Source organism: Colletotrichum costaricense, assembly GCF_030867565.1.
Source record: "Colletotrichum costaricense strain IMI 309622 chromosome Unknown Scaffold_3.1, whole genome shotgun sequence".
Taxonomy (NCBI): Eukaryota; Fungi; Ascomycota; class Sordariomycetes; order Glomerellales; family Glomerellaceae; genus Colletotrichum; species Colletotrichum costaricense.
The window spans coordinates 1,721,559-1,743,206 of record NW_026848232.1 but is presented as its reverse complement, the minus strand read 5'-3'; the positions used below and the strand labels follow the sequence as shown (position 1 = coordinate 1,743,206).

The following is a 21,648-nucleotide window of genomic DNA, read 5'->3' as shown; positions in this document are numbered from 1 at the left end:
GTGCACATTTGTTATGGTGCTTGATGAGGTGTAGTAATTGTTGTTCAAAGATTATAGATCCAGATACCAAGTTGTGTTGTTGCATATACCGCTCTAGGGATTGGGGAGAGGCCCTAGTTACACCTTCTAATTCAATCTTTTCCCATTATCCCTATCAAATAATGTTCTGAATTGAGATCTGTGAGACTTCTGAAGCCTTCAAAGCTGTGTTTCAGCATTGTATCCGTGCAGATTGGCGTAGGGAGGTGGTCTGAAACGCCGCTGATGCATCTTGGCATTCTGCCTTTGCCGTCGTCTCATCAGCGTGCGCCAACTTTTGATGGGACAGATTCCCGAGCGCAAGATTAATCTCTAATCTCTACAACTTCAAAGATCCTTCTTCAATTGTATTACATCAAGAATCATGCGAATATCATCAAATCCCATTGTACGAGCCGCCCTCGTGGCGGCATGGCTCGCCTCAACAGTCCTCGCGATGCCTCAAGTAGTCGACCGCGATGACCCCCCACCCACCCCACCAGCACCGCCGAAACCCATCGCGACAGCCGACCAAGTCGACATTACTCAGCCAAACACCACTGTCCCTCCACCACAAGAACAAAAGCCGCCCGTTCCGATCACAGTCCGGCTGTTCCCCAGCTCGCCGGGCGTCAAGAACTGCCGCGGCGCGTCCTTTGTCGATATGGAGCTCCCGCAGAACGCGTCGACGGAGCCGACATTCACGACCAAGGACGGGCAGTGCTACAACCTACCGGGCACCGCGCAGTGCGGCATCTTTATGGGAAACAAGGCGGACGGATGCGAGGCCAAGCTGTTTCGCGGGGAGCGGTGCAGCGCGTTTTCCAACGTTGCTGTTTTTCAGGACGAACTACGGCCCGTGGGCGGCTTCTTTGCGAGTATGAGCATCAAGTGCGGTGTCATACCCGTTGAGCCGAAGCCGTTGAGTTTGGGTGGCTTGGGCGGCAAGATGCAGAAGCCCGTTCAGGGGAAGGGCAAGAAGGCCAGGAGGGCGGTTGTGTCTGCGATACTCGACGATGACTAGACTCGCACGGGATGCGGCATGGAGGGAACATTGAAGGCTTTGCTTGATAGGCGTTAAGGGTCTGGGACTTGAAGCGAGATTCCACCCCCCGGTTCAAGGGCTCGGGAGGCTTACGGGAGTTGCGGCACATAGACGCCGGCAATGACAGGATGGCATTAGCCGTTGACGAATAATGATAATGACACTTGACGACCATACGAGAGTTTTCCTTCAGTGAGGCAGCCCCCGATTAGCTGTGGCCCTAGCCACCCCAGTAAACCTGCCAAAGCCAAGTTCCAATTAATGTCGTTCTGGGTCTTATGACGCCGGACGTTAGACCAGGCAAATACCTGGTAACACGACGGTGTTCGGTTTCTCGGCTCATCAGGGCCAATTCACGTCCGACTGGCTCGATGCCTCGGGCTCGTTATGCTGGTGGCGACCAAAAACATGGACCGTCGTGCCAGAGGGAGGATCAAACAGGAGGGGGCCACAGCCGGACCACATCGTCCACAATCTTTTGTTGTGGTTGATTGGTCTGTGCTTGGGGGAGGAGAATTGTGAGACACCCTGCTTGGCGATCATGGACTCTCAGTTTGGCCCCGTTTGCTGAGCTTATTCTCTCGATGGTCGTATTGCAGACTGGAGACTATGGAAACTCTCTGTTCTCGAACTCAAGTTCGACAGAACAGAAAACGATTCTGCCAAAGGATCCAACGGCTTCGAACGTGCACAATCATATACGAAGAGATAAGCTAGCCGCGGCGTCCCAAGTCTCTGGCGTGGCTTTCACCCAAGACACCAGACCGTCTGATCTGAGATCCCAAATGTGTCATCTCGTCTCAGACGCTCCAGCCCCTTGCACTGACAAGAACACCCTCCTACCGAGTGTGTCCCCCCTCCCACTGCTCCCCTCCATGTCAATTATGGCACATATAACGACACAGACTTCCTTGATCCCTCTCTTTTTAGTTGTCTGCTGCCACTCTTCCCTCATTTTTGAACGAGTCATCCTTCTTTTTTCCTCTCTTCTTTCCTTTTGGGGTTGTATTCCTTCACTTCTCAGTGGCCGGCCACTTTTAAACTTTGGGTTGTCATTGAACTTTATCGGCTGGTTTCTGTCGCGGTCCTTTCAGTTAAACTTGAAGTTCTCTCGACACCACCCTTGTCTACCTTTCATAATACAATACCATCTATTCCTCCATCTCACCTTTCGCTCAAGCTCGACATCAAAGCGGACAAGTGCCACCGAAAGTCAAGATGCAGCACTCAATCTTCACCAACCTCTTCCTGGCGGTCTCTCTTATGAGCACCGCCGCCTTCGGTAAAGCAATCGAGGTCCCGGCCCCGGGCCCCGCCGTCGTCGTCCGCCAGACAAACCCCACGACACCCGCCCAGTCAACCATCATGTCATGCGGCGAGTACTCCCGCATCGCCAACCTCTCCACCGTCGGCGCGAACAGCACCTACCGCGCCACCTTTTTCGAGGCCTCGCCCAACGGGAACCAGTTCAACGCCGAGGTCCTCGACACCGCCATCCTCAAGCTGCCGACCGTCATCATGGACCGCGCGCTGAACGAGGCCTGCGGAAACCTGACGGCGCTGGCGATCCAGGAGGCGGCGAACAACTTCTCGATCCGCACCGTGTTGCAGTTTTCAAACATCCCGCCTGCTGAGCCGCTTGATACCTCTACGCACATCATCTTTGTCTGTGCCGGTGCGTTGTTCTTCATGAGTGGAATTTGGGTGGCCATGCCGTGAGAGAAGCCGTCTCGATATGGTGCAGGGGGGGTTGAGGAGGAGTTGATGGGAAAGATGGGAGGCGAGGCAAGGAGAGGGAGAGAGTGGGGGAGAGGACCGATGTTCAAATCACCCGGATTCTACAGACCTAATGCATCCCACCTGAACCCAGCTTTGAAATGCGGATTTGCTCTAAGTCGGAATGGGACTTGAGAGATATGCTTAGCACGGTGTTGAACATGAATGCCATTACGATACCCAATTAAAGTCATTTACTTACCTTGGCCACTGTATCGACCCAAGAGAAGATCAGACTTCATTTCGGTGATCTGATCGCCTAGCTATTTGATCTCATCTCGAAACTCGGCAATTTCCGGAGTCGATACTTCCAATCTTTTTTTCTTTTTCAATTTTGCCTGCGGAGATATTGATGAGGAGAGAATCGTCTCGTATCGAAAATCAGTGGGCAGGCGGATCGAGCAGTCTGGCCCTTCCATGATTGGCGAGCTGGATGAAGGTATCTGGACAGAGTTCCGCCTCGATCGTTATGATGAAGATTGAAATGTTGCCGTGCTCCCCGATCCCACGGATTGCACAAATTCTATAAAACGGATCCTTCAAGACCCGGCGGCTTACACACTAGATACAACTATATTCTAGTTACTCTGAAAACTCACTATGAATCATCATGGCTCAGTGTGTAATGTGCGACTCTCATTGGTTGCTAGCGGACTAGTAGATCGGCTTGGACCCTGAACGATCTAGGCATGCACGTGCATCGATCGCTCCTGTCAGTCCAAGGACTTTGATGCCTCTGCTAAGTACCGCACAAAACAGTATATATCGAAGCTCTTCCTTGTTCTACCTTGGACGTCGTCTTTCATTCCTCTTCCAACTCTCCATACAGCTGACGCCCACGATATTTGGAAAATGTCAGAATCAACTCACGCTATCGTCTTTGGCGCCTCTGGCCTGCTCGGCTGGGCGACTGTCGAGCAGCTGCTCTCTAACTACCCCTCAGAAGGCTCCTTCGAGAATGTCACGGCTGTGATGAATAGACCGCTGTTAGAATCCGACTCTTTCTGGCCACCAGCGTCGCCCACCAGGCCCAGATTGCAAATCGCTTCTGATGTCAACCTTACTGGGACGCTGGAAGACCTGACTTCGCAGCTCAAAGGCAAAGTTGATGGGATCGAGGGCGTCACCCATGTATTCTATTTCGGTGAGAATTTTATCCCGTCTGACAATTTAATTCACTGGAGGATGTAGCTAATATTCTGGCCATTATCACAGTCTTCAATCAGGGCGATGGGGATGATGTTGCCGAGTGCAAGACCAACTGTAGTATGATGCAGACGGTGGTCGATGCGGTGACCACGTTGTCGCCAAACCTCAAGGCATTTGTCTACTCTGGCGGAACCAGAGTAAGTTTTCCTCATCTCCCATCATACCATGATATAAAGCTGACAAACATCACTCAGGGCTACGGGATTTACACACCTGGCGGTACCTTCAAGCCCCCCTTGGAGGAATCAATGGCAGACAACCTCCCTGAAGACTACGCAAAGACCGTCGCGTACCCCTGGTGGCGTCAAATTCTCGCGAAGGCGAGCGATGGCAAGCCGTGGACCTGGTCAGAAGTATGCCCAGACGCGGTAGTTGGATTCTCCCCGAATGGATCCGGTTTCTCGTTGGCACTCCACTGGGCGCAGTACCTATCCCTCTACGCCTATAATCACGGAGTGAGCAAGAACTCCAAGTCCAATGTTGAAGTTTCATTCCCTGGAAACCAGGCGGGGTACAACAGCCTTTGTACTCCCGTCTCTTCTCGGATTCTTGGTCGCATCGCCATACACGCCTCACTTCATGGGGACAAGTGCGGTACAAAGGTCATCAACATGGCCGACAGAGAGCAGCCTACCAAGTTTAGTGACCTATGGCCATCGATCGCTGATTGGTTCGGACTGGTTGGTGTTGGACCGAGGGAAAACGACAATGCAGAGAAGCCTGGGGAGTATGTCAAGAAACATAGGCAGATATTCGAAGAACAGGGCTGTGGTAGAGCTGTCACTGCTGGCGTTGGGGGTGGAAGTGTCCAGCTTGACAGCGTTGGGTACTGGTTGTCTTTCGATCGACAGCTTAGCTTGCAGAGGTTGAGGTCTGTGGGATTCACCGAAGAGAGAAATCCCGTTCAGGGCTGGCTGGAGGCGTTTGAGAAGTTTAGAGAAGCGAGCATCATTCTCTGACTACATCTGAACTGAATTAAAGAATACTTCAACTTGCAGCTGCGATGCAAGAGACGGACGGCGCCCGCTTGGTCCTGCTGGCCCTATGGAGCCCACAATGTCTGCACGGTGTTCTCTCAAATTTAGTGAAGTAGAAGAAACCCAGAGTTTCATCACAAAGTTGGGAGCATAGAGTGATTTACTAGATGATAACACCAAACCACCGCGGGGAATGACTAGCTCGATTTGGCTTGAAGAAATTAAGCGCATCATTAGCTAGAGGCATTTGATCTGACATCGCATTACTTCTATCTATGTTGCCCTGCACACATTCCATAGCCTTATCATAGCCTTCTACAATGATCTGATACTTCGCTTTAACAGGTTGAAGTCTACTCCTTCCCCAAAAGCCACCTCATTCCCTTCATCGTATTCGGCCCTAGCTCCGCAGGCTGGTCTTGGGGAGCAAAGATAGTCCAGCCTTGATGTCCCCAGTCAGGATAGTTATCAACTCTTGACTCAACTCCATTATCCTTCAAAACTTTGGCATATATCAACCCATCATCCCTCAACGGGTCTCGATCGCCAACCTGAATATAAGCCTTGGGTGATTTAGGGATGGCCTCAGGATCGTTGAAAGGCGAGTACCATGGCGACTTGATCTCCGCCTGCAACGCCTTCGACACATCGTTAATAACAGCGGTAGTAAAAGTCGGGCTCCATTCGGCGTTGGTCTCGCGTGAAACCCACTCCTCGGCGTACTTCTCCGGCACAATTTCCTTGACAAGCAGGAATGGTATTCCCAGAAGCGTGCCAGTAATGCTCAATCCCTCGACACCAGACCTCTGGCTGACAACCGAGGCAATGTTCGCACCAGCAGACCACCCGCCGACAATAAAGCCCTTGCTGATATCCCCGCCGAATCGACTAGCATTCTTCGATAACCATACAGCAGTCTCCCAACCGTCCTTGACTGACCTGGGAAACTTATGTTCAGGCGCGAGACGGTAAGTCGCGTTGACCACCACAGCGCCGAACTCAAGCGCAAATTCCCGCGCGGGCCGGGTCGTCGGCTCGACGCCGGCAACGATGAAACCACCACCTGGCCATAGGAGGATGAGAGGCCGGTCTGCGTTCGACTCGTCTACGCCGCGCGGGCGGACAATTTGGAGATCAATTTTGTAGCCATCTGAGAGAGTTGCGACGTCGCGGAATTCTTCGAGGGACTTGTCGAGTGGAGGAAGAGCGGCTAAGAGGCTCTGAAGGAGTTGAGGTCGGGTATCCCTGGATTTTATGAATGACTCCATGATCAAAACTTTCAGCGAAATTTGATGTGCGAGATGAATCTGGGACTTGAGGTTGCGTAGTTGAATAGGTGTGAGGAATGGGGGTTTTGAAAGAGATTGTTTCGGCTTTCTTCACTGATTTCTCGTATTCAGTATCCGAGTCGTACCGCCCCCGCCCCCATGAATGTGGATCCGGGGAGAGGTCGAGTTGAGAACGCGGGGCGTCGGGCCAAGTCCGGCGTCGGCAATGCGACGTCGGAGCTGTCTAATGGCATCTAAGTGGTTCCAATCATCACGACGGGTCCGTCGACGGGATGTTCTGCACCGAAACCGAACTCGTTGATCCAGCATGGTCGTACGGCAATAGTCACCTGGGGATCCGGGTATAAGAGCTGCCAAATTTGCATGTACACTTTACCGAGATCCGTCATCTAAGGCCCGCTGTATGTTGCTGTCGGATTGGAAGTCCAATTCGACCTCGACGTACGGCAGCCCGCGCAGGGGCCAATTACGGGCCCTACTTCTGATTATCGCAGCCTGCCCAACCTACGGTTGGAACTTCCCTTCTACACCTACGCAGCAGAATCATATAGTCAATTGACCTACTTCGTCAAAACCACGGTTCGAACCAATCGACCAATATCCCTGTGATAGAGATACCAACAGTTGCCTTGAATTACTCGTTGTCGCACGTAGGTAAATACAGAGTTTCTAGCCCAGTGACGAGCCTTTTCACGACAGACAATCAGCGGAAAACCTGGCCTCTCTCCCTGAGTATATCCTGGTAATGGCTTGGTCTGTAGCCCTGCTCATGGTACGTGTATATGTAGAAGAAGTGTAATGTTTCATCAACATATTTCTCGGTATCGTCCCCATAGAAAAGTTTTCTTCACTACCAGCTCAATCAATCTGGCTCCCAAACAATTGTGACATGAGGAAACATCTGCCATGAGTATGATAATCCAACCAAGAGGCGAGATCGGCCTTCTCTGTCTTTTTCCAACGTCGATTGCGATTGTAATAACCTAGAGTGCATGATATTACAAAGTATTCGCATCGCAGAAAGACACTGGCTCCTTGTCAACCGCCCATTACGATACACGGAAGATAACCGGGTTGGCGAGCCAAGCGAATGCAGCACGTGAGGCAAGCTGAAGCTTGAATGACACAACGCCTAGTGACAACATGCCTTTCAACAGGAGGTCCTACCCATCTATCCACCTCACGTTTCATCAAACCACACACAAGAAGCTGTTCAAGCGTATTCCCGTGTAAAGCGTACACCAGCACCTCTGCGGCGTCTCGTCGGCGTAAAGAAGCCACTTGGAAACCACTCAATACCACATCCTGGTCATTTTCCAAAGTATACAGCCCATCTTTCTCATGATTGCATTTAGGAACAGCCCAATAGGATGTGAGTCGAGAAATACAACGCTGGAAGGAGACTTTCATTGGTCCTGACGTCTTTCCTGCTAGTTTCAATTGGACATACACGATCTCTTCTTGGATAATCACATCCATGGCAATCCTACTTTCTGGAGGTCTGTGATGTGGTCCCAGTGTGGTTCCGGTCGCTAAGGAGACAACCTCTGCAAGCTCGTTGGTGGGATCAGGGCCGTTGCCTTCCATGTCAGGATATAGTCGTTCTACAATGACATTGCGAAACGCTCCGGCCACCGATGCCCGACCGGACCGAATGTGGATGGTTCTACCAAACACATCAAAACAGTCAGTTCCTAATATACATGCGTAGTAGATGGTGAAGGCTCTTCCCGAGACCCCAAGAATGATATTTGTTTCTGTGGAGTTTTCGGTCGGACTTAGCCATCTAATTGCATAGTCAGAACAAACAAGTTTCCCAAGGTGATTGAAGATGTCTTCGTCCGACGGTACCAATTTGCCGGAGCGTCTTGGGTTTCTCTCCCTGCCTGGTTCTCTCTCATCGATGAATGAAGGTGATAGAGAGAGGGACGTTTCGTCTTCGAGTATTGGGTTCCAGCTTGTCGTGAATTCTTCCGGAAAGACTTGACGTGGGAAGCCCATGTGCCCACCGTCGACGAGTTGTTGAATCCAGCTTGTCATGATATCTCCCGCAATGACTTCCTCCAGCACTCTGAGTTCCGTGGCGTCAAATGTGCAAAACATGAGCGCTAGGGCTGTAGCCGCGAAAGAGTAAATCAGCCTTCCGACTGCCCTACAGGCACAAGGGAATGGAGGGATGCGTTTCTTGGCGCGTTTAGTTTTGCCCGTCCTCAAATCGATTCTTCCTCGCCTTTCGCTAGCGCCTGACTCATTGGAGAAGGCTGACGAATGTATACGACAGTTCTTAGCGACCGCTACTATACTTATCGGGTTAAGGAAGATAAGGCCTTGGGACTCCACGACAGCCTCCTCGTTTTTGGTCATTTGTAGGATGACGGGGTTTCCCAGGTTGAGGCTGGGGGGAAAGGCTGGGGCTTCTTCGTCCAAGTCGACATCGATGCCCATTACATTCAAAACCTTCTCCAATGCCCTCATACCATCGAATGGCACTTTTATAGAATAGGCGGAAGTTCTGTCCATGGGCGAGTCAAAACCGGTTTTGAGTTCTTTAAATAGGTTGAAAGATAGAAATCTTATCGCATGTCGAATAGATTTAGCGACATCGTTGTCGATTTCCGGCCATTTGTAGATCTGACTTTCAAGGGCCTCTCCGATCAGACAATCAACCCTCAATAAGGGCTCACCCCCTTCTTCGTTGTAGTCGTCTTCAATCACTTCGCTGACTTGTGAGAACAACTGAAGAGCGTCGTGGGCTGTAGACTCGTCACCAAGTTGAAAGAGAATGTACCCATGCTCACCACCGCTAGCCCATACAATCTTTTGATTGTAACGAACATCCACAGCCATGCCCAGTATATGGCTCGCAAAAGCTGGGAGCCATGACCCGCGCATCTTGGGCGTCATGTAATCTCTCTGCTTCTTTTGAGATGTGTGAATGAGCTGTTTGATGGCGCCAGCTAGGGAAGCAGCGCTACCCATGCCTATGAACTGATTGAGAGAATCGGAGATGTCATTTCCGTCTCTGCTGGAACTTCTTTTCTGCCCTACTACGGCTCTATTTTCCAGTCTGATCGCGCGCTCTGCAAGATTCGTTATATGCTGGAAAACCTTCGAGAAGCCGAGGTCTTGGGTGAATGGGGCCAAGTAGTTGACCAAACCCTTGAGCACATCGACACTCGGCAGCATATCAGCCTCAAGTCCGTAGATTGCCATCACCTCAGATAGACACTGGGCGGCCGCAAAGGCTTGGCATCCCGTTGAGAGGGCGCCAATCAGAATGATAGCATTGGTCCCAGCAACAGTTCGAGCCAAATCTGCCACAGGTGCCGAGTGGCCCCAACCGATGCTGAGCGCTTTGGATAGGACCGATTGATATGTCTTCTTCGACATAATGTGGGCATACAATGAGCTCTGGTGCAGATCCTGGACTGGTATACGCTTTCCCAGCTGTACAGCTGCCCACATGGCATACGTATCGACACCTCCATCGCTTAGGGCCTTGAGCAGTCGCCCGGTCAAGACGTGTCCCAGAGAAGCCGTGTTCACCACGTCGGCTTGGAAGCTGAAGCCTACTGGATCGGACATGGTCGGTCGTCGTATAGTTTGTGGTATTCGCTCGCGACTTTGAGGTCTGGACGACGTTAGTTAGTGTACAAGAAGGATGTTGGAAGACTACTCGCCTGTTAGGGTGACCTTCTGCTTGTAACAAAAGCGGCGGGCTGATCAACCGTTGGCGAACTTTGGTGATGTTGACTGTGACCTCCCGGTGAACAACATCAGAGATGGAAAAGAGGGGTAAGGTCGGTGTCTAGAAGCAGGCTGAGCTGGGCTGAGCGATGGCAGGAGGCTCTGCCCATACATCTTGCTGCGTCTCAGGGGATCATGTAATTGGCCGGCGGTGCACGTCGTCGCTGGGAGGAACCAACACCACGAGACACCAAGAAGATAAAGGCAATTACCGATGGTATTTCTTAAAACAACATGGAGATATAGTCCATGGGCTATGAAATTCAATTTCGAAAACCACAATGATTCTTATTGATCTAGGAGGAAGAGTAAGTGATGCGCCTGCTACCTACTTTAATCTGCGGAGCGCTTGCAGAGGTGAGGTGAAGTAGCAACAAAAGTGCATCCATCTCCTACCCAATCAGGCCAATGCATTCCCGCGCTAACCTGGGCATAATTGTTAGTAGTGACTTCACGTCCAGCACAACACCAAACCAATCTTCACCAAATCGTCCACATTCGTCTCATCACCACTCCGATTCTCACCACCAACCTCCCAATCTTCACAATCCATCAGCAATCTTTCAGAACCATGGCACGCACAGAAGAAGCAGAAGCCTTCTTCCACGCAGTCTACACCGCAGTGCAAGAAATTCCCGTCGGCAAAGTCACAACCTACGGCCACATCGCCAGACTCGTCGGAACCCGTGAGTCCTTCTTTCCCTCACTCCGCCCCTTCACTCTCCCCCTCTCTTCACCCGGAACCCCATTCATCAAATTTCATCCCTCCCACGATTCATGCACTATACGCGACATTCATGTAGAAAACCTGTCAGGTAACAACTAACAACTTTCAAAGCCGAACGTCCCCGTCAAGTAGGCATCTGCCTCAAACACCTCCCCACAGACCCAGCATCCCGCTTCAACAACGAAAACGTCCCATGGCAGCGCGTCATCAACGCCAAAGGAACCATTTCGCCACGGTACATCCACCTCACTACCCACTCCTACAACCCATTTTCGCACCATCACACTCACGCTCACTTACGTACATAACGCCCCTAACATCACATCTCTCACTAGCTCCCAGCCGTCAGGTGCTCGAAACCAAGCCGAAGCCCTACAAGCCGAGGACGTCGAGGTCTCGCGGACGGCAATGGGCGAGTTCCAGGTCGACTTCAGTTCCTACGGCTGGTTTCCCGATGTTCTCCCCTCTGAAGAAGAATGAAGGCAGATACAGTCAAGATTCTGAATCAGACGTGTCTCAACATCGAAAGAGTCCGAAAGGTCACAAAGCGGACGGACCTGTCTTTTTAATCGTCAATGCAAAGGCGCGGCACGAGGCGCGACACGTGGAGTACGAGTGAACTTCCAAGCCACTTTTATTCAACCGACGGCATTCTAGCGGGCGCCAAAAACTAGCATTAGCCAAGGTGTCTAATTACCCCCTCGTCTTGTCTCTCAAGACCATCTTTGAGTAGTCAGGCAGCCAAAGGCAGCCAGCCCGGCCTCGCAAACACCTCGAGAGACCGCCACCAAACGCAACCGGTCCGTCTCCAACCCATCACCATCCCATCCACCATCATCCTTCCCTCGTGCCGTCATTAGTGCACGACGTCGGTCTTGCTATTCGTAAAAACAAAATGTTATGTAAGAGAAATAATTAGAATAGAAACAAAGAGAAGTGAAGGGTTGGATGGTGCATATCGTATGAGCGAAGTCGCGTAGTGGTATTGAAAAAGAGGAGTGGTCCATCGTCAATACCCTCCCAGCAGAAAAAGCACGTACGAGCCACCAGTATGAGAAACTCCTGCCCAATCTTTCTGGGTTTCGCCATGCGTAAGGGGAATCATCGTCGGCCAGCATGAAAAATGCCGCAAACGCAAAATACAATATGGTGCGAGGGGTAGTGTAAACGGCAAAAACGAAAATCAAGAGAACGCCCTGTCACGCCGAAAAAAAAAACAATCAAAAACCCGGCCCAATCGATGTCCATGATGCGAGACAGGTCAATCCAGTCGGACTCGGTCCCTCCGAGATGCGAGGTTCCAGCAACAAGGCTTCAACTAGAAGCAGTTGAGGGAACCCTTCTTCTTCTTCTTGGACAGTGCATTCATGCGCTCTTCAAGAAGACGCTGCTGTGCCTCGGCTGCCTGGCGCTTCTTGCGCTCCTCCTCAACGGCGTGCAAGCTCCAGCGGTTGTCGGCTTGCGGCGTAGGCGCGGGACGGTCCTTGAGCTCCTTGACCTCGGACTCCAACTCCACGCAGCGCTTGCGCCAAGCATCACTGTCGGCCTTGACCTTGTTCGACTGGCGCTCGAGGTCGGTGAGGGCCTCCTCCAGAGTCTGAGTGAGTTGCTTCTCGGCCTGAAGATGCTTCTCGATGGTGCGGATGCGAGCCTCCTGGTCTTCTTGAATTTGGTTGACAGGGCCCATGTTGTCTTTGCTGCCTGGTCGGCCTGCTTGAGTGGGTGTGCTTGGCACCGTGCCGTTGGGGCCGGACGACGCGCCGGGCAGCGGCGGCAAGGGAATGGCCGGCGGTGGAGAGGGCAGAGATGCAACAGAGGCGCTCTTCCGCAGCGGCGAGCTAATCGAGTTGGATCGTTGGACTTGGCCAGAAGCGGACGCTTCGTCAATCTTGGCCTGTACTACATTAGCAGTTGAAACAGAACGAGCTACTTGAATGGCACATACCTGGAGGGCCGCGTATTCGGCCTTGAGTGAATCAAGCTCGCTTTCAGCCTTGAACTTGGCAGCCTGAGCTTCCTCAATTTGCGAGTTGCGCTCTGTCTGCAGCGTGGACAGGCGGTTGTTGGTCATCTGGACCTGATCAAAGTTGCTCTGTAGCTGATCCTCGAGCTCTTCCACAAGGCGAGAGTTCTTCTTGTTCCGGCTCTGCAGGTCTGAAATCTTCTTACGAATAGCAGACAGCTGATCGGGGAGAGGAGCAGGGCTTTTCAGGGGCTCACCCTCCGCAGTAAGGAGATCGGTCAGCGTCGATTTGGCCTGCTCAAGTTCCTTGACCAGGTTGTCGTTAACGGTCGACAACTCGGCAACCTGCTTCTCAGCTGCGCTCGATTTCTTCTGCTCCTCGCCCAAGGCCTTCTGGTCGGCAATCAAGTCGTCGATACGCTCTGTGATCTTCTCGATGCTGACGTCGAGACCAAGAGCGAATGCAACTTGGGTAGCGACCTTCATGAGATCTTCCCGGGCGTCATTAAGCTCGCATTCAAGGGCCCTGACATTTTCCGCATGCTCATTGAGTAGGACTGCGACTTGCTCCTCGTACCCCTTCTGCTCCATCTGCTTCATTTCCTCTAGCTCCTTTGCGTGATTCTCCTGAAGCAGCTTCATACCATCTTGGTGTGTCTTGAGAGCCTGTTCGTGGGCTGTAATCTGGTTCTCCAGGTTCGTAATGAGGCTCTGCTGCGTCTTCGCCTGTGTCTCATGCAAGTTACGGGCCCTGATGACGTCCTCCAGCTCCGTCTTGGTGGCAGCGTGCGCTGCTTCCAGTTCGGATACCTTGCTAGAGTTGGTGGTGATGGCAACCTTGTGCTCGTCAATCTCGTCGCGAAGTGACTTGACCAGCGTCTCGTGCTTCTCCTCGATTTCCTTGACTTCCTCAGCACTCCGAGCAGTGGAGTGCGCGGAGGCCTGCGTGTTCAGCGCTACAATTTCAGATTCGAGCTCTTCGATGGTCCTCTTCATCCTCGTCTCCGTCTCTTGTAAGGTGTTGAGGGCAGTCTGGTGCTTCGTCTCCCATGCCGTGAGTTCGGCTTGTAATTCGGTGATCTTCTTGTCGTTCTCCTCTGTGGTCTGCAAAGATCTCGTTTCGGTGTTGGTCATCTCGGTCGATGCCATGGGGATGTCGGCAACGGCGCCGGCCGCGGCGGTCGCAACAACGGTCTCGGTAGTACCTTCAGGGGCTTCACCCACAGCAGGAGCATCCCTCACAGCAGTGCGCAATGTTTCGAGCTCGGCCATAAGCTTCTTCTCGGTGGCTTCATGATTTTCTCTCATTTCTGCCATCTGCTTCTCGTTGGCCTCGAGTTGGTTCTTCAGGGTGGAGATCATCGACATGTCCATCGGAGACGCCTGCAAACTAGATCGCTCACGAGTGAGCCCAGAAATCAGAGCCATCTTAGTCTCCATCTCTTTCTTGGCGGACGCAATGTCAGCCTCGAGCTCCTGAATGCGCTCCGATCGAGCATGCAGCTCGTGCATGGCTGCGTTGAGGTTAAGCTCGAAGTTTTGCATAACATCAGGCTGGCCTTCGAAGTTGTCTGCGGCAATGTTGCGGAGCGACGCAAAAGATCGATGAGCGCGGTCGATAATCATAACATTTTGGCTGGATTTGCGGCGAATGACGGGTTGGCCAGTTCGTGGCGACGACGCCTCCAATGCCTTTGCTTGGGCAACTTCGGTCTTCAGCTCCTCCAGCATATCCAGGGCTTCGTGGTGCTTCTGTTCAAGCTGTGTGTATTTCTCGGCCAGCTCCTTCTCTGCATCCTCCTTCTCGGCAGCAAGAGTCTTAAACCTCTCAACCTCCGTCGCCAGGAGATCCTGGTGCATGAGATCCTCCGTTGACAAATGTTCGGGACCCGACTCGGGCTTTGCAGTCACTGATGTCTCGGCATCAGACGGATCAATGGTGGCAGGCGACTCCAACGCCGACGAAAGCTCCGATGAAAGAGAGCGTGATGAAAATTGGCCGCCGTCTTTGAGATCACTCGACCTGGCGTCGGAGAAGAACGAGGGTGGTCGAGTCAGGGTGGGAGAAGTGACAGACATCATAGAATCTCGGACCTTGCGTTCGGGGTGGCGAGACTCGTCGATAGTGTCCTGAAGCTCTGCCAAAGTGCGTAGGGCTTCCTCGTACTTGGAGTGCAGAAGGTCGTATTCGTTGACCGTGGTCTCATGCTCTACCCTTAAGTCGATGAGCTCCTGAGTGACGTTCTCCAGCTTGTCGTGCACAAATTTGGACTGAGCAGGGCTGTGAGGTGGGTAGTCGTTGATATCAGCCTGAAGGTTCTCCTTCGCATCAGGTGTCACAACATTGGTGCCATTTTCGATGTGATCGCCGTTTTGAGCGGGACCTGTTGCCTCAGCTGCCGCCGCGGCTTCTTCTTCGGCATGCTCAGGAATGATATCATTCTGGCTCATGCGGATAACACGCGACTGAGACTGGCTACGAGTGTGGTCAGCAATTTGGCGCGTAACGCCGTTCGATGCTTCGGCAGTTGGATCTGGAACTTTGCTATCGCCTTGAATGTGGTCCAGCTCGTGAAGCAGAGAGTCCAGCTTTCCGAGACTTCGCTGGCGCTCAATCACCTGCTCTAGTCGATCAATTTCACGCTGCATCAGCTCGGCATCCTGGTCGGCCTCGGCGAGTCGCTCCTCCAAGGTAGAAATGTAGTCCTCGCAAGAGGCTTCGTTCTCTCTGATCCGCGAGATCTCCTTGCGAAGTTCCACAATAATCGTCGTGTTCTTTTCCTCCCCAGAGGTGTGGCCGTCCAGCTTGTTCTCCAGGTCGTGGAGGTAATTTTCCGTACTCGCTTCCCGATCCATGAGTTTTTGCAAACGCGCCTGTAGCTGTGTGTTGATGGTCTCAATGTACGTGCACTTGGTCTCTTTTTCTAGCAGATTTGCCTCGGTATTGGCGAGTGTGCCGCGCGTGCTGGATAGCGATTGCTCCAGAGTTTGAATGGTCTTCTCGTACTCGAGCACGACTTGCTCGACTGCAGCAGCGAATGAGTTTGATCGATTCAGTCTCTCTGTAGCCGTGTCACCCATGGACTCCTCGTGTTGATTGTTCTCGGCAGCTTCGTTGTCGCGGGCCTTAGCCATCTCAGCAATAAGCTTCGCGTGACGTTGACTCAGGGTCGTGTAGTTTTCTTGGACGTCCAGAAGCTGATTTTGCAGTTCGCTTTCACGCTCATTTTGTCGCTCAGACCGCTCGCCCGTGGAGGCGATGCGCCTCTCGCCCCCGCCTCGCTCCGCGCTGCGGACTTGCTCGCGCAGGAAGGCAACCTCCGCCTTCAGACGATCAATGATGGCCTGTTTGTCACCCTCCTCCACCTGCTGAATCCGTGGCTTACTTTGGATGGCTCGGGCCCTCTGTGCATATTGGACGGTGTTTAATGTTTCGCTGAGATGGAACTCGGCAGGCGTCACGCAGGCAATCATGTACGTGATGGCATTTCCACCGAGCGAGTCTTGGAGTAGACGGGTGAGTTTGGAGTCGCGATAAGAGACGTGTGACCCGGCCTGTCGTGATGAGAGCTGTGAAATGACCTTTCCGAGCGCAGCCAGGCCAGCGTTGATAGAAATACCTTCCTTGGCACGCTCGCCCTGTGCGCCAGTGTTCTTCAGCCGCTCACTACCTGCCAGATCGACAAAATGGAGCTTGCTGTCTGTGGTAACCCAGGTCTCGGATCCCGTCATAGCTTCGATGGGCACGGAGAAACGCTTTTCGGCCCCATTTGAGCCCTGCAGGCCGCTCTTCCGCTGCACCAAGTTGAGACTGAACACGGCGTGGGACCGGGAAGACCTGGCGTTAATGGCCGTCGCATCTGTCTGTCGGAGGGTTGAGCCGAAATTCAATGCATTCATGAGGTCCTCCACTGAGTTAATTTCAACCTGTCGCAGGCCGGTAAGGATAATGTTCCCCTTGACATCTTCGCGGATTGTGACGTTGCCACGCTCGTGTTGTGGAACGTGGTCAGGAAGAAGCAGATCGCGCAGTTGCTCGTTGTAGATTTCGAGGTATGTTGCTTTCAAAGACCATGTCCTGTCCGCTGCTGAGGTCGATGTTGGTTGGGCGGAGTATCTGTGTGGTGCTCTCAGCTGAGACATGGAGCCACGATTCGCTTGCTTCTTCGGGCCGTCGAGCTTTTCGAACAAAGCCGTCGCCGCTCGGGGGATAACGCCTAAGAACAAGGTCAGCTTGGGGGTTTGTAGAAGCCGGAGAGCTTCGCAGATAACCGAGTAGCACGGTAACACGACGCAGTGTAACTAACCCATCACCTCGAGGTCGTCCTGATCGATAGGACCTGATGTACCCATCGTGTACGACTTTCCCGCGCCAGACTGGCCATACGCCAACAGCGACACATTGTAGCCCTGGATGAAAGCGCCGACGCAATCCTGCAAGTAGTCCCAAATGCCTTCTTGTTCAACGTCGGAGCCAAAAACGCGATCAAATACGAAGAGTTTCCTTCCTTGTGGTGAGTCGATTGCCAAGCTCGTGTTCGATGTCACCTGAGCCATGGATCTTTGAAATCGTTGAGGAATTAATTCGTAGCCTGGATCTGTGGGTTTCAGAGGCGGTCGAACACGCACGGCTACGTAGAAAGGGAACGAGGTTAGTGGTGTGATGATACGCCGGCATGAAAGGGGAGGTGCCGCGCAATGTTCAGACAAGTGACGAACAGCACCGGAGATGGGAACTGGCACACTTACCGACTTTGACGGCCGTCCGGGAGTCTTCGTCGGAGGCTTTGCTGCCACCGCCATGTTTGCTCGTCATGCTCAGACGGCTGTTGCTCCGTGGTGATGGTCGCACCATTGCGCTCAGCGGTCTTTGGGGCAGATGATTCCCAGGGGAGGCCGGCGGTGAGCTGGCCATGATGGGAAAGCGAAAGAGAGGAAGGGGTTTCTCGGATCGGGTGCGCGAGCGGAATGCGTTCCTCCTTGTATAAGGTTAATCGCGCGCAAGGCAAACGGTAGAACGAACGGGGTGTCGGGATTGTGCAGTCCTGATCCCCAGGCTCGAACCCTGTATGCGGAGGGTATGAAGCACTGTTCGGTATCTGGTGCAGTTGTGCCGTTGTCTCAAAAGTGTGATCGAATCGACGGGTGACGGATTGCGCGAGCGTGTGGAGGGTCCTATCTGTCCGTAGAGGGGAAGAGAAGCTGTTTCCGGTGCACTACTTCTTATGCTATCGTGGGGCGGCGGATTGTGTATTTTGTGTTGGCTGTGAAGGAGTGATGGAAGGCTACTCTTTTTTTTTTCGGATTCACCACAAAAGCGGCAGCGCAGCAACAGCAGCTCGGTGGAAGTGAAAGAACAAAGGCGTCATATGGTACCGAGTATCGTGTCGAAATGTCGAGGAAGCCAAATGAAAACAAGCAACAGCAAGGACGGGTCGCCTATGGCTCTCTGGGAGCCCGTCGTCGTGTTGCGTTGCGGGAGCAATGCGTTGTCTGGCGTTGCTTGGGACGCGCGCGAGATTGTTGGAGATATTCGTAGGAAAGGGTAGCCCGGGATGTTGGAGTGTTTTGTTGCGGGTTCTGCTGGCCGAGCAGTGTGGAGGGGGCATGCGTGGACAAGCTACTCAGGTAGACGGCGAATTGGGATTGGGGGTTCGCAACGCTGCGGTGGACTGCTCTTCTGTGCCGAGTCCGCCTCCTTGTGGCAGACACCTCACAATGGGCTGGGCCGGACTGGGACCTGGGAATGGTTAGACTGGCGAGGGCCAGGGGTGGGAGAGTAAGGTACCTAGAGGAGAGGTCGAGAGAAGGAACAGGGGAACCCAACCGTCAGTCGTGTTTATTCTCCAGAGGCGAAAGAAGTGTCGACAGAGTCGAAGAGGTGGCACTGTGGTAGGTACTCCGTACCCAGGTTGGCAGCAGAAAGTAGAACGCAGCAGACAGGCCGGGGGTGTGGTGTGGATGTCTCGCAAATTAGGAGCGCGTCGATGGTGGGCTGTGATTGGGTGGCGCGAGATGTGACGGATGCGCCCGTTCTCACAGTCGAATGTCTCCTGGGCCGATTCGGGAATGGCAGCAGAAGGGCTCAAGGGGGGCCGACTTGGGGACTCCTGTCTGTTGCTGCTTCTGGACTGAATCAGGTCGAGTGCGAAATAATCCCCGGCGGATCGTCGTGACAGGTATGGACCGCTTCTGAGTCGCGATATCCGACCAGATGACTGCCTGCCAGGTGGGTTGTGGGGGGAAAAGCATGTATGTAGTCGGAGAGGAGGAGGACTGCAGGAGAATGGTGAGGGGGAAAGAGCAAAAATGGCGAAAGATGAATACCTTAGTCCACGGGTCAAAGAAGGAAGGGAGGCGGTAGACAGGAAGAAGTTATTCGTACCTGTAATCACGGGTGGAATGAAGGAAAAGAGGAAAGAACGAAACGGCTGAGTGATTGACGTTCCTTCTTGCCAATTGTACTCCGTTAAGTACTTTGGACGTGCCAGGAGCACCTCGCGGAATGGGAGGTTTTGGCACGGAAAGAGCAATAAATGGGAGCATTGAGTGGCAGGAGGAGAGGCACAAACAATGAGTTCCTCCTCTACTTCCCCCAAACTCGTCACCTCGCATTGCCATTAAACAATGACAAGTTACCTAATTACCTAGTACCTCGTATCATGAATAGAAGAATAAATAAGACTCGGCAAAGGACGTTGAAATTCTCTAGACCGCTCGTCCCAGTCCCAGTCTATGCCGGTCTTATTGCTGTCGACCTTAGCTTAAGTGCTTAATTATCGAGAAGCCATCACTATTGGCAAGACCTATCTCCAGCTGCAATATCCAGAGAGACAACGGCAGAGAGTCCGGTCCTGACTCTAGCGATACAAAACCAGGGTCCAGGACAGGGGATTGGATGGATCATGGAATGGGCAGGATAAGATGGGATGGTCCATCCACTGATGAGAGAGGGCCGTGTTATCCCGGGCTTCCCTTTTTCTTGACTGCATTCCGTAGCAGAGCTTTGATCCAGTCGTGCCAGTGTACGGCTGCTGGCCCCTTCTTTCTTCTTTCCGCTTGTGAGAGCTAGAGGCCACCGACGTCGACGACTGCAAGCCCGGTCTTGATGCCAATTATTGTGTAAATGATGTGGAATGCCGTTTATTCGCTACCTTGTCTCGATAGCTTCAAAAACCACCACCATTTTCCATCCAACGAAAAGCGATGCACAGCGAAAGGAAAGAAAGTGCAGAAGGGGAAGGAAGCGAAAGGTGGGGCAGCGACCGAGCGGAAGTGGCCAAGCCACTTAGACCCGACATTCAGACCAGGGGTGGGCCGGGGGGATGCCAAGCGGGGCACCTAAGAAAGACGCCTTGCCTGATCAGGCCTTAGTCATCTCAGACCCCAGTTATCTTCGTTTGTGGTCTGTTAAGAAACGAGCAGGAGGGACGTGGAGGGCTGCTTGGTCTGCTGCACAAGACGGGAGGCAAGAGCGCGACTGCCAATCGACAACGAAGCACCAAATCGACCGGTCCAGGGCGGGCAGCAATGCAGGAAGGCACCACGCGAGACTGGATCGTGGAGGCAGGAACCAACTTCAAATCGCCCACCTGCCTGCAAGGCACAAGGTACCTATTCCGTTCCGCAGCAGACTTAAGGTAGGTACGGAGCACTTAAGACACAACCATTCCGGAAAGTGAGGCAGACCTAGGCACTCCGCACCTTCCACTACCTACTGCGTATGTGCCTGAATACCTACTCAGTACTCCGTAGGTAAGGTAAAGAGTGCCTGTAGGTACGCCCCCACACATCTTGAAGGAAGGTACCTTAAATGGCACTCCTCAAAGGCACGGGATAAGGTATCCGTACATGAACCGTGTGGCCTCCACACCTGACGCAGGGACCAGCGCCTCTCAAAGAGACAGAGAAAAAAAAAACCAGTGGAAAAAAACACCCGATTTCTAAGACGCTCAATGTGACATTGACACGGCACCTCCTCCACCCACCCAGTCACCAGTGGATTGATTGTGTGTTCGGCCCCCTTCGACCACAACCGTTGCAGCGACAACTACGGATCGCTGCTCTGCGAAGAAAAAAACAAGCAATAACTTGAGTGAAACAACAGAGCAACACTGTCCACCCTTGTGCCGGTACTTCGGGTCGCCTCGTTCTCTTTTTGGAACCCTTATCCGGAAACCTCTTCGGATCCTCCACGTCCCATGCCCTCGGTATCCGTATCCGCAAAGACATGGAGATTTTCTGACTTGTCCGAGGAACAGGATCGGCTAGAGAACACTTCAGTCTGAGATGTCGTGACAAGAGACCTCCGGTGCCATGGTTCTTGTTTCTCGCAAAGATTGCTCTGCAGAGGTCAAATCTGAACCCCCAAAAGATAGGCCCAAGGCGACGACGGGTCATCCGTGGGGGGAGGTTTCCATCAACCATGGATCTTTCGCCCCGTCCGCCTGCAGTTGATTGCGAACAATCGAAAGATTTCTGCACCAACAAGAAGCGCATTGCTTTTTCTTCTGCGCCATCTAGCCGGCATCCACGGTTCACGCGAACCCAGACCACAGCACACGCGCAAGTGCCTCTTCAAACCTGAGGATTGGCTGATTCAAGAGACTTGGAAGACGCTTGCTTGCCCTAGCGGCCCTTCCGCACGACACACAACGGCCACTACGGTGCACGATCCCGGGAAAAGCCCTCTCACTTTGGACGTCTTCTCACCAGTACCAACCGGACACATATCGCACACCCAATGGGAACGCATCCAGGTCATGGCCCGAGAGGCCGGCAGAAAATATACTTCCGACCGAGGCCTGCCAGTCCCGCCGGTTTCTGATACGTGACAGCTCTGCACCAGTCCATCCGCTTTCCGTCCTTGTTTAACACTGCTCCCTCTTCCGCAAAGG

At 52.9% G+C, this 21,648-nt stretch overlaps 8 protein-coding genes across 8 annotated transcripts; 4 read left to right on the top strand and 4 right to left on the bottom strand.

Moving 5' to 3' along the window:
* Positions 1–403: 403 nt before the first annotated feature.
* Positions 404–1,042, top strand: CCOS01_03398 (uncharacterized protein; the record flags this gene model as incomplete). The annotated part of the gene is made up of 1 exon (XM_060451584.1): positions 404–1,042. One exon carries the CDS (start codon positions 404–406, stop codon positions 1,040–1,042), a length of 639 nt encoding a protein of 212 aa, XP_060317849.1.
* Positions 1,043–2,281: 1,239 nt separating this feature from the next.
* Positions 2,282–2,782, top strand: CCOS01_03397 (uncharacterized protein; the record flags this gene model as incomplete). The annotated part of the gene is made up of 1 exon (XM_060451583.1): positions 2,282–2,782. The coding sequence occupies one exon, from the start codon at positions 2,282–2,284 to the stop codon at positions 2,780–2,782; it is 501 nt and encodes a 166-aa protein (XP_060317848.1).
* A 657-nt stretch (positions 2,783–3,439) lies between these two features.
* On the top strand, positions 3,440–5,007 carry CCOS01_03396 (uncharacterized protein; the record flags this gene model as incomplete). The annotated part of the gene is made up of 4 exons (XM_060451582.1): positions 3,440–3,457; positions 3,599–3,983; positions 4,055–4,185; positions 4,243–5,007. 4 exons carry the CDS (start codon positions 3,440–3,442, stop codon positions 5,005–5,007), a joined length of 1,299 nt encoding a protein of 432 aa, XP_060317847.1.
* Positions 5,008–5,378: 371 nt separating this feature from the next.
* On the bottom strand, positions 5,379–6,293 carry CCOS01_03395 (uncharacterized protein; the record flags this gene model as incomplete). Its single annotated transcript, XM_060451581.1, has 1 exon — positions 5,379–6,293. The coding sequence occupies one exon, from the start codon at positions 6,291–6,293 to the stop codon at positions 5,379–5,381; it is 915 nt and encodes a 304-aa protein (XP_060317846.1).
* A 1,553-nt stretch (positions 6,294–7,846) lies between these two features.
* CCOS01_03394 (uncharacterized protein) lies at positions 7,847–9,899 on the bottom strand (the record flags this gene model as incomplete). Its single annotated transcript, XM_060451580.1, has 4 exons — positions 7,847–7,918; positions 8,124–8,428; positions 8,618–8,860; positions 8,999–9,899. The coding sequence occupies 4 exons, from the start codon at positions 9,897–9,899 to the stop codon at positions 7,847–7,849; spliced, it is 1,521 nt and encodes a 506-aa protein (XP_060317845.1).
* Positions 9,900–10,632: 733 nt separating this feature from the next.
* Positions 10,633–11,268, top strand: CCOS01_03393 (6-O-methylguanine DNA methyltransferase; the record flags this gene model as incomplete). The annotated part of the gene is made up of 3 exons (XM_060451579.1): positions 10,633–10,747; positions 10,900–11,023; positions 11,124–11,268. The coding sequence occupies 3 exons, from the start codon at positions 10,633–10,635 to the stop codon at positions 11,266–11,268; spliced, it is 384 nt and encodes a 127-aa protein (XP_060317844.1).
* Positions 11,269–12,106: 838 nt separating this feature from the next.
* CCOS01_03392 (kinesin motor domain-containing protein) lies at positions 12,107–17,666 on the bottom strand (the record flags this gene model as incomplete). The annotated part of the gene is made up of 4 exons (XM_060451578.1): positions 12,107–12,682; positions 12,734–16,968; positions 17,059–17,382; positions 17,501–17,666. 4 exons carry the CDS (start codon positions 17,664–17,666, stop codon positions 12,107–12,109), a joined length of 5,301 nt encoding a protein of 1,766 aa, XP_060317843.1.
* Positions 17,667–18,501: 835 nt separating this feature from the next.
* On the bottom strand, positions 18,502–19,297 carry CCOS01_03391 (uncharacterized protein; the record flags this gene model as incomplete). The annotated part of the gene is made up of 2 exons (XM_060451577.1): positions 18,502–19,027; positions 19,200–19,297. The coding sequence occupies 2 exons, from the start codon at positions 19,295–19,297 to the stop codon at positions 18,502–18,504; spliced, it is 624 nt and encodes a 207-aa protein (XP_060317842.1).
* Positions 19,298–21,648: the final 2,351 nt, after the last annotated feature.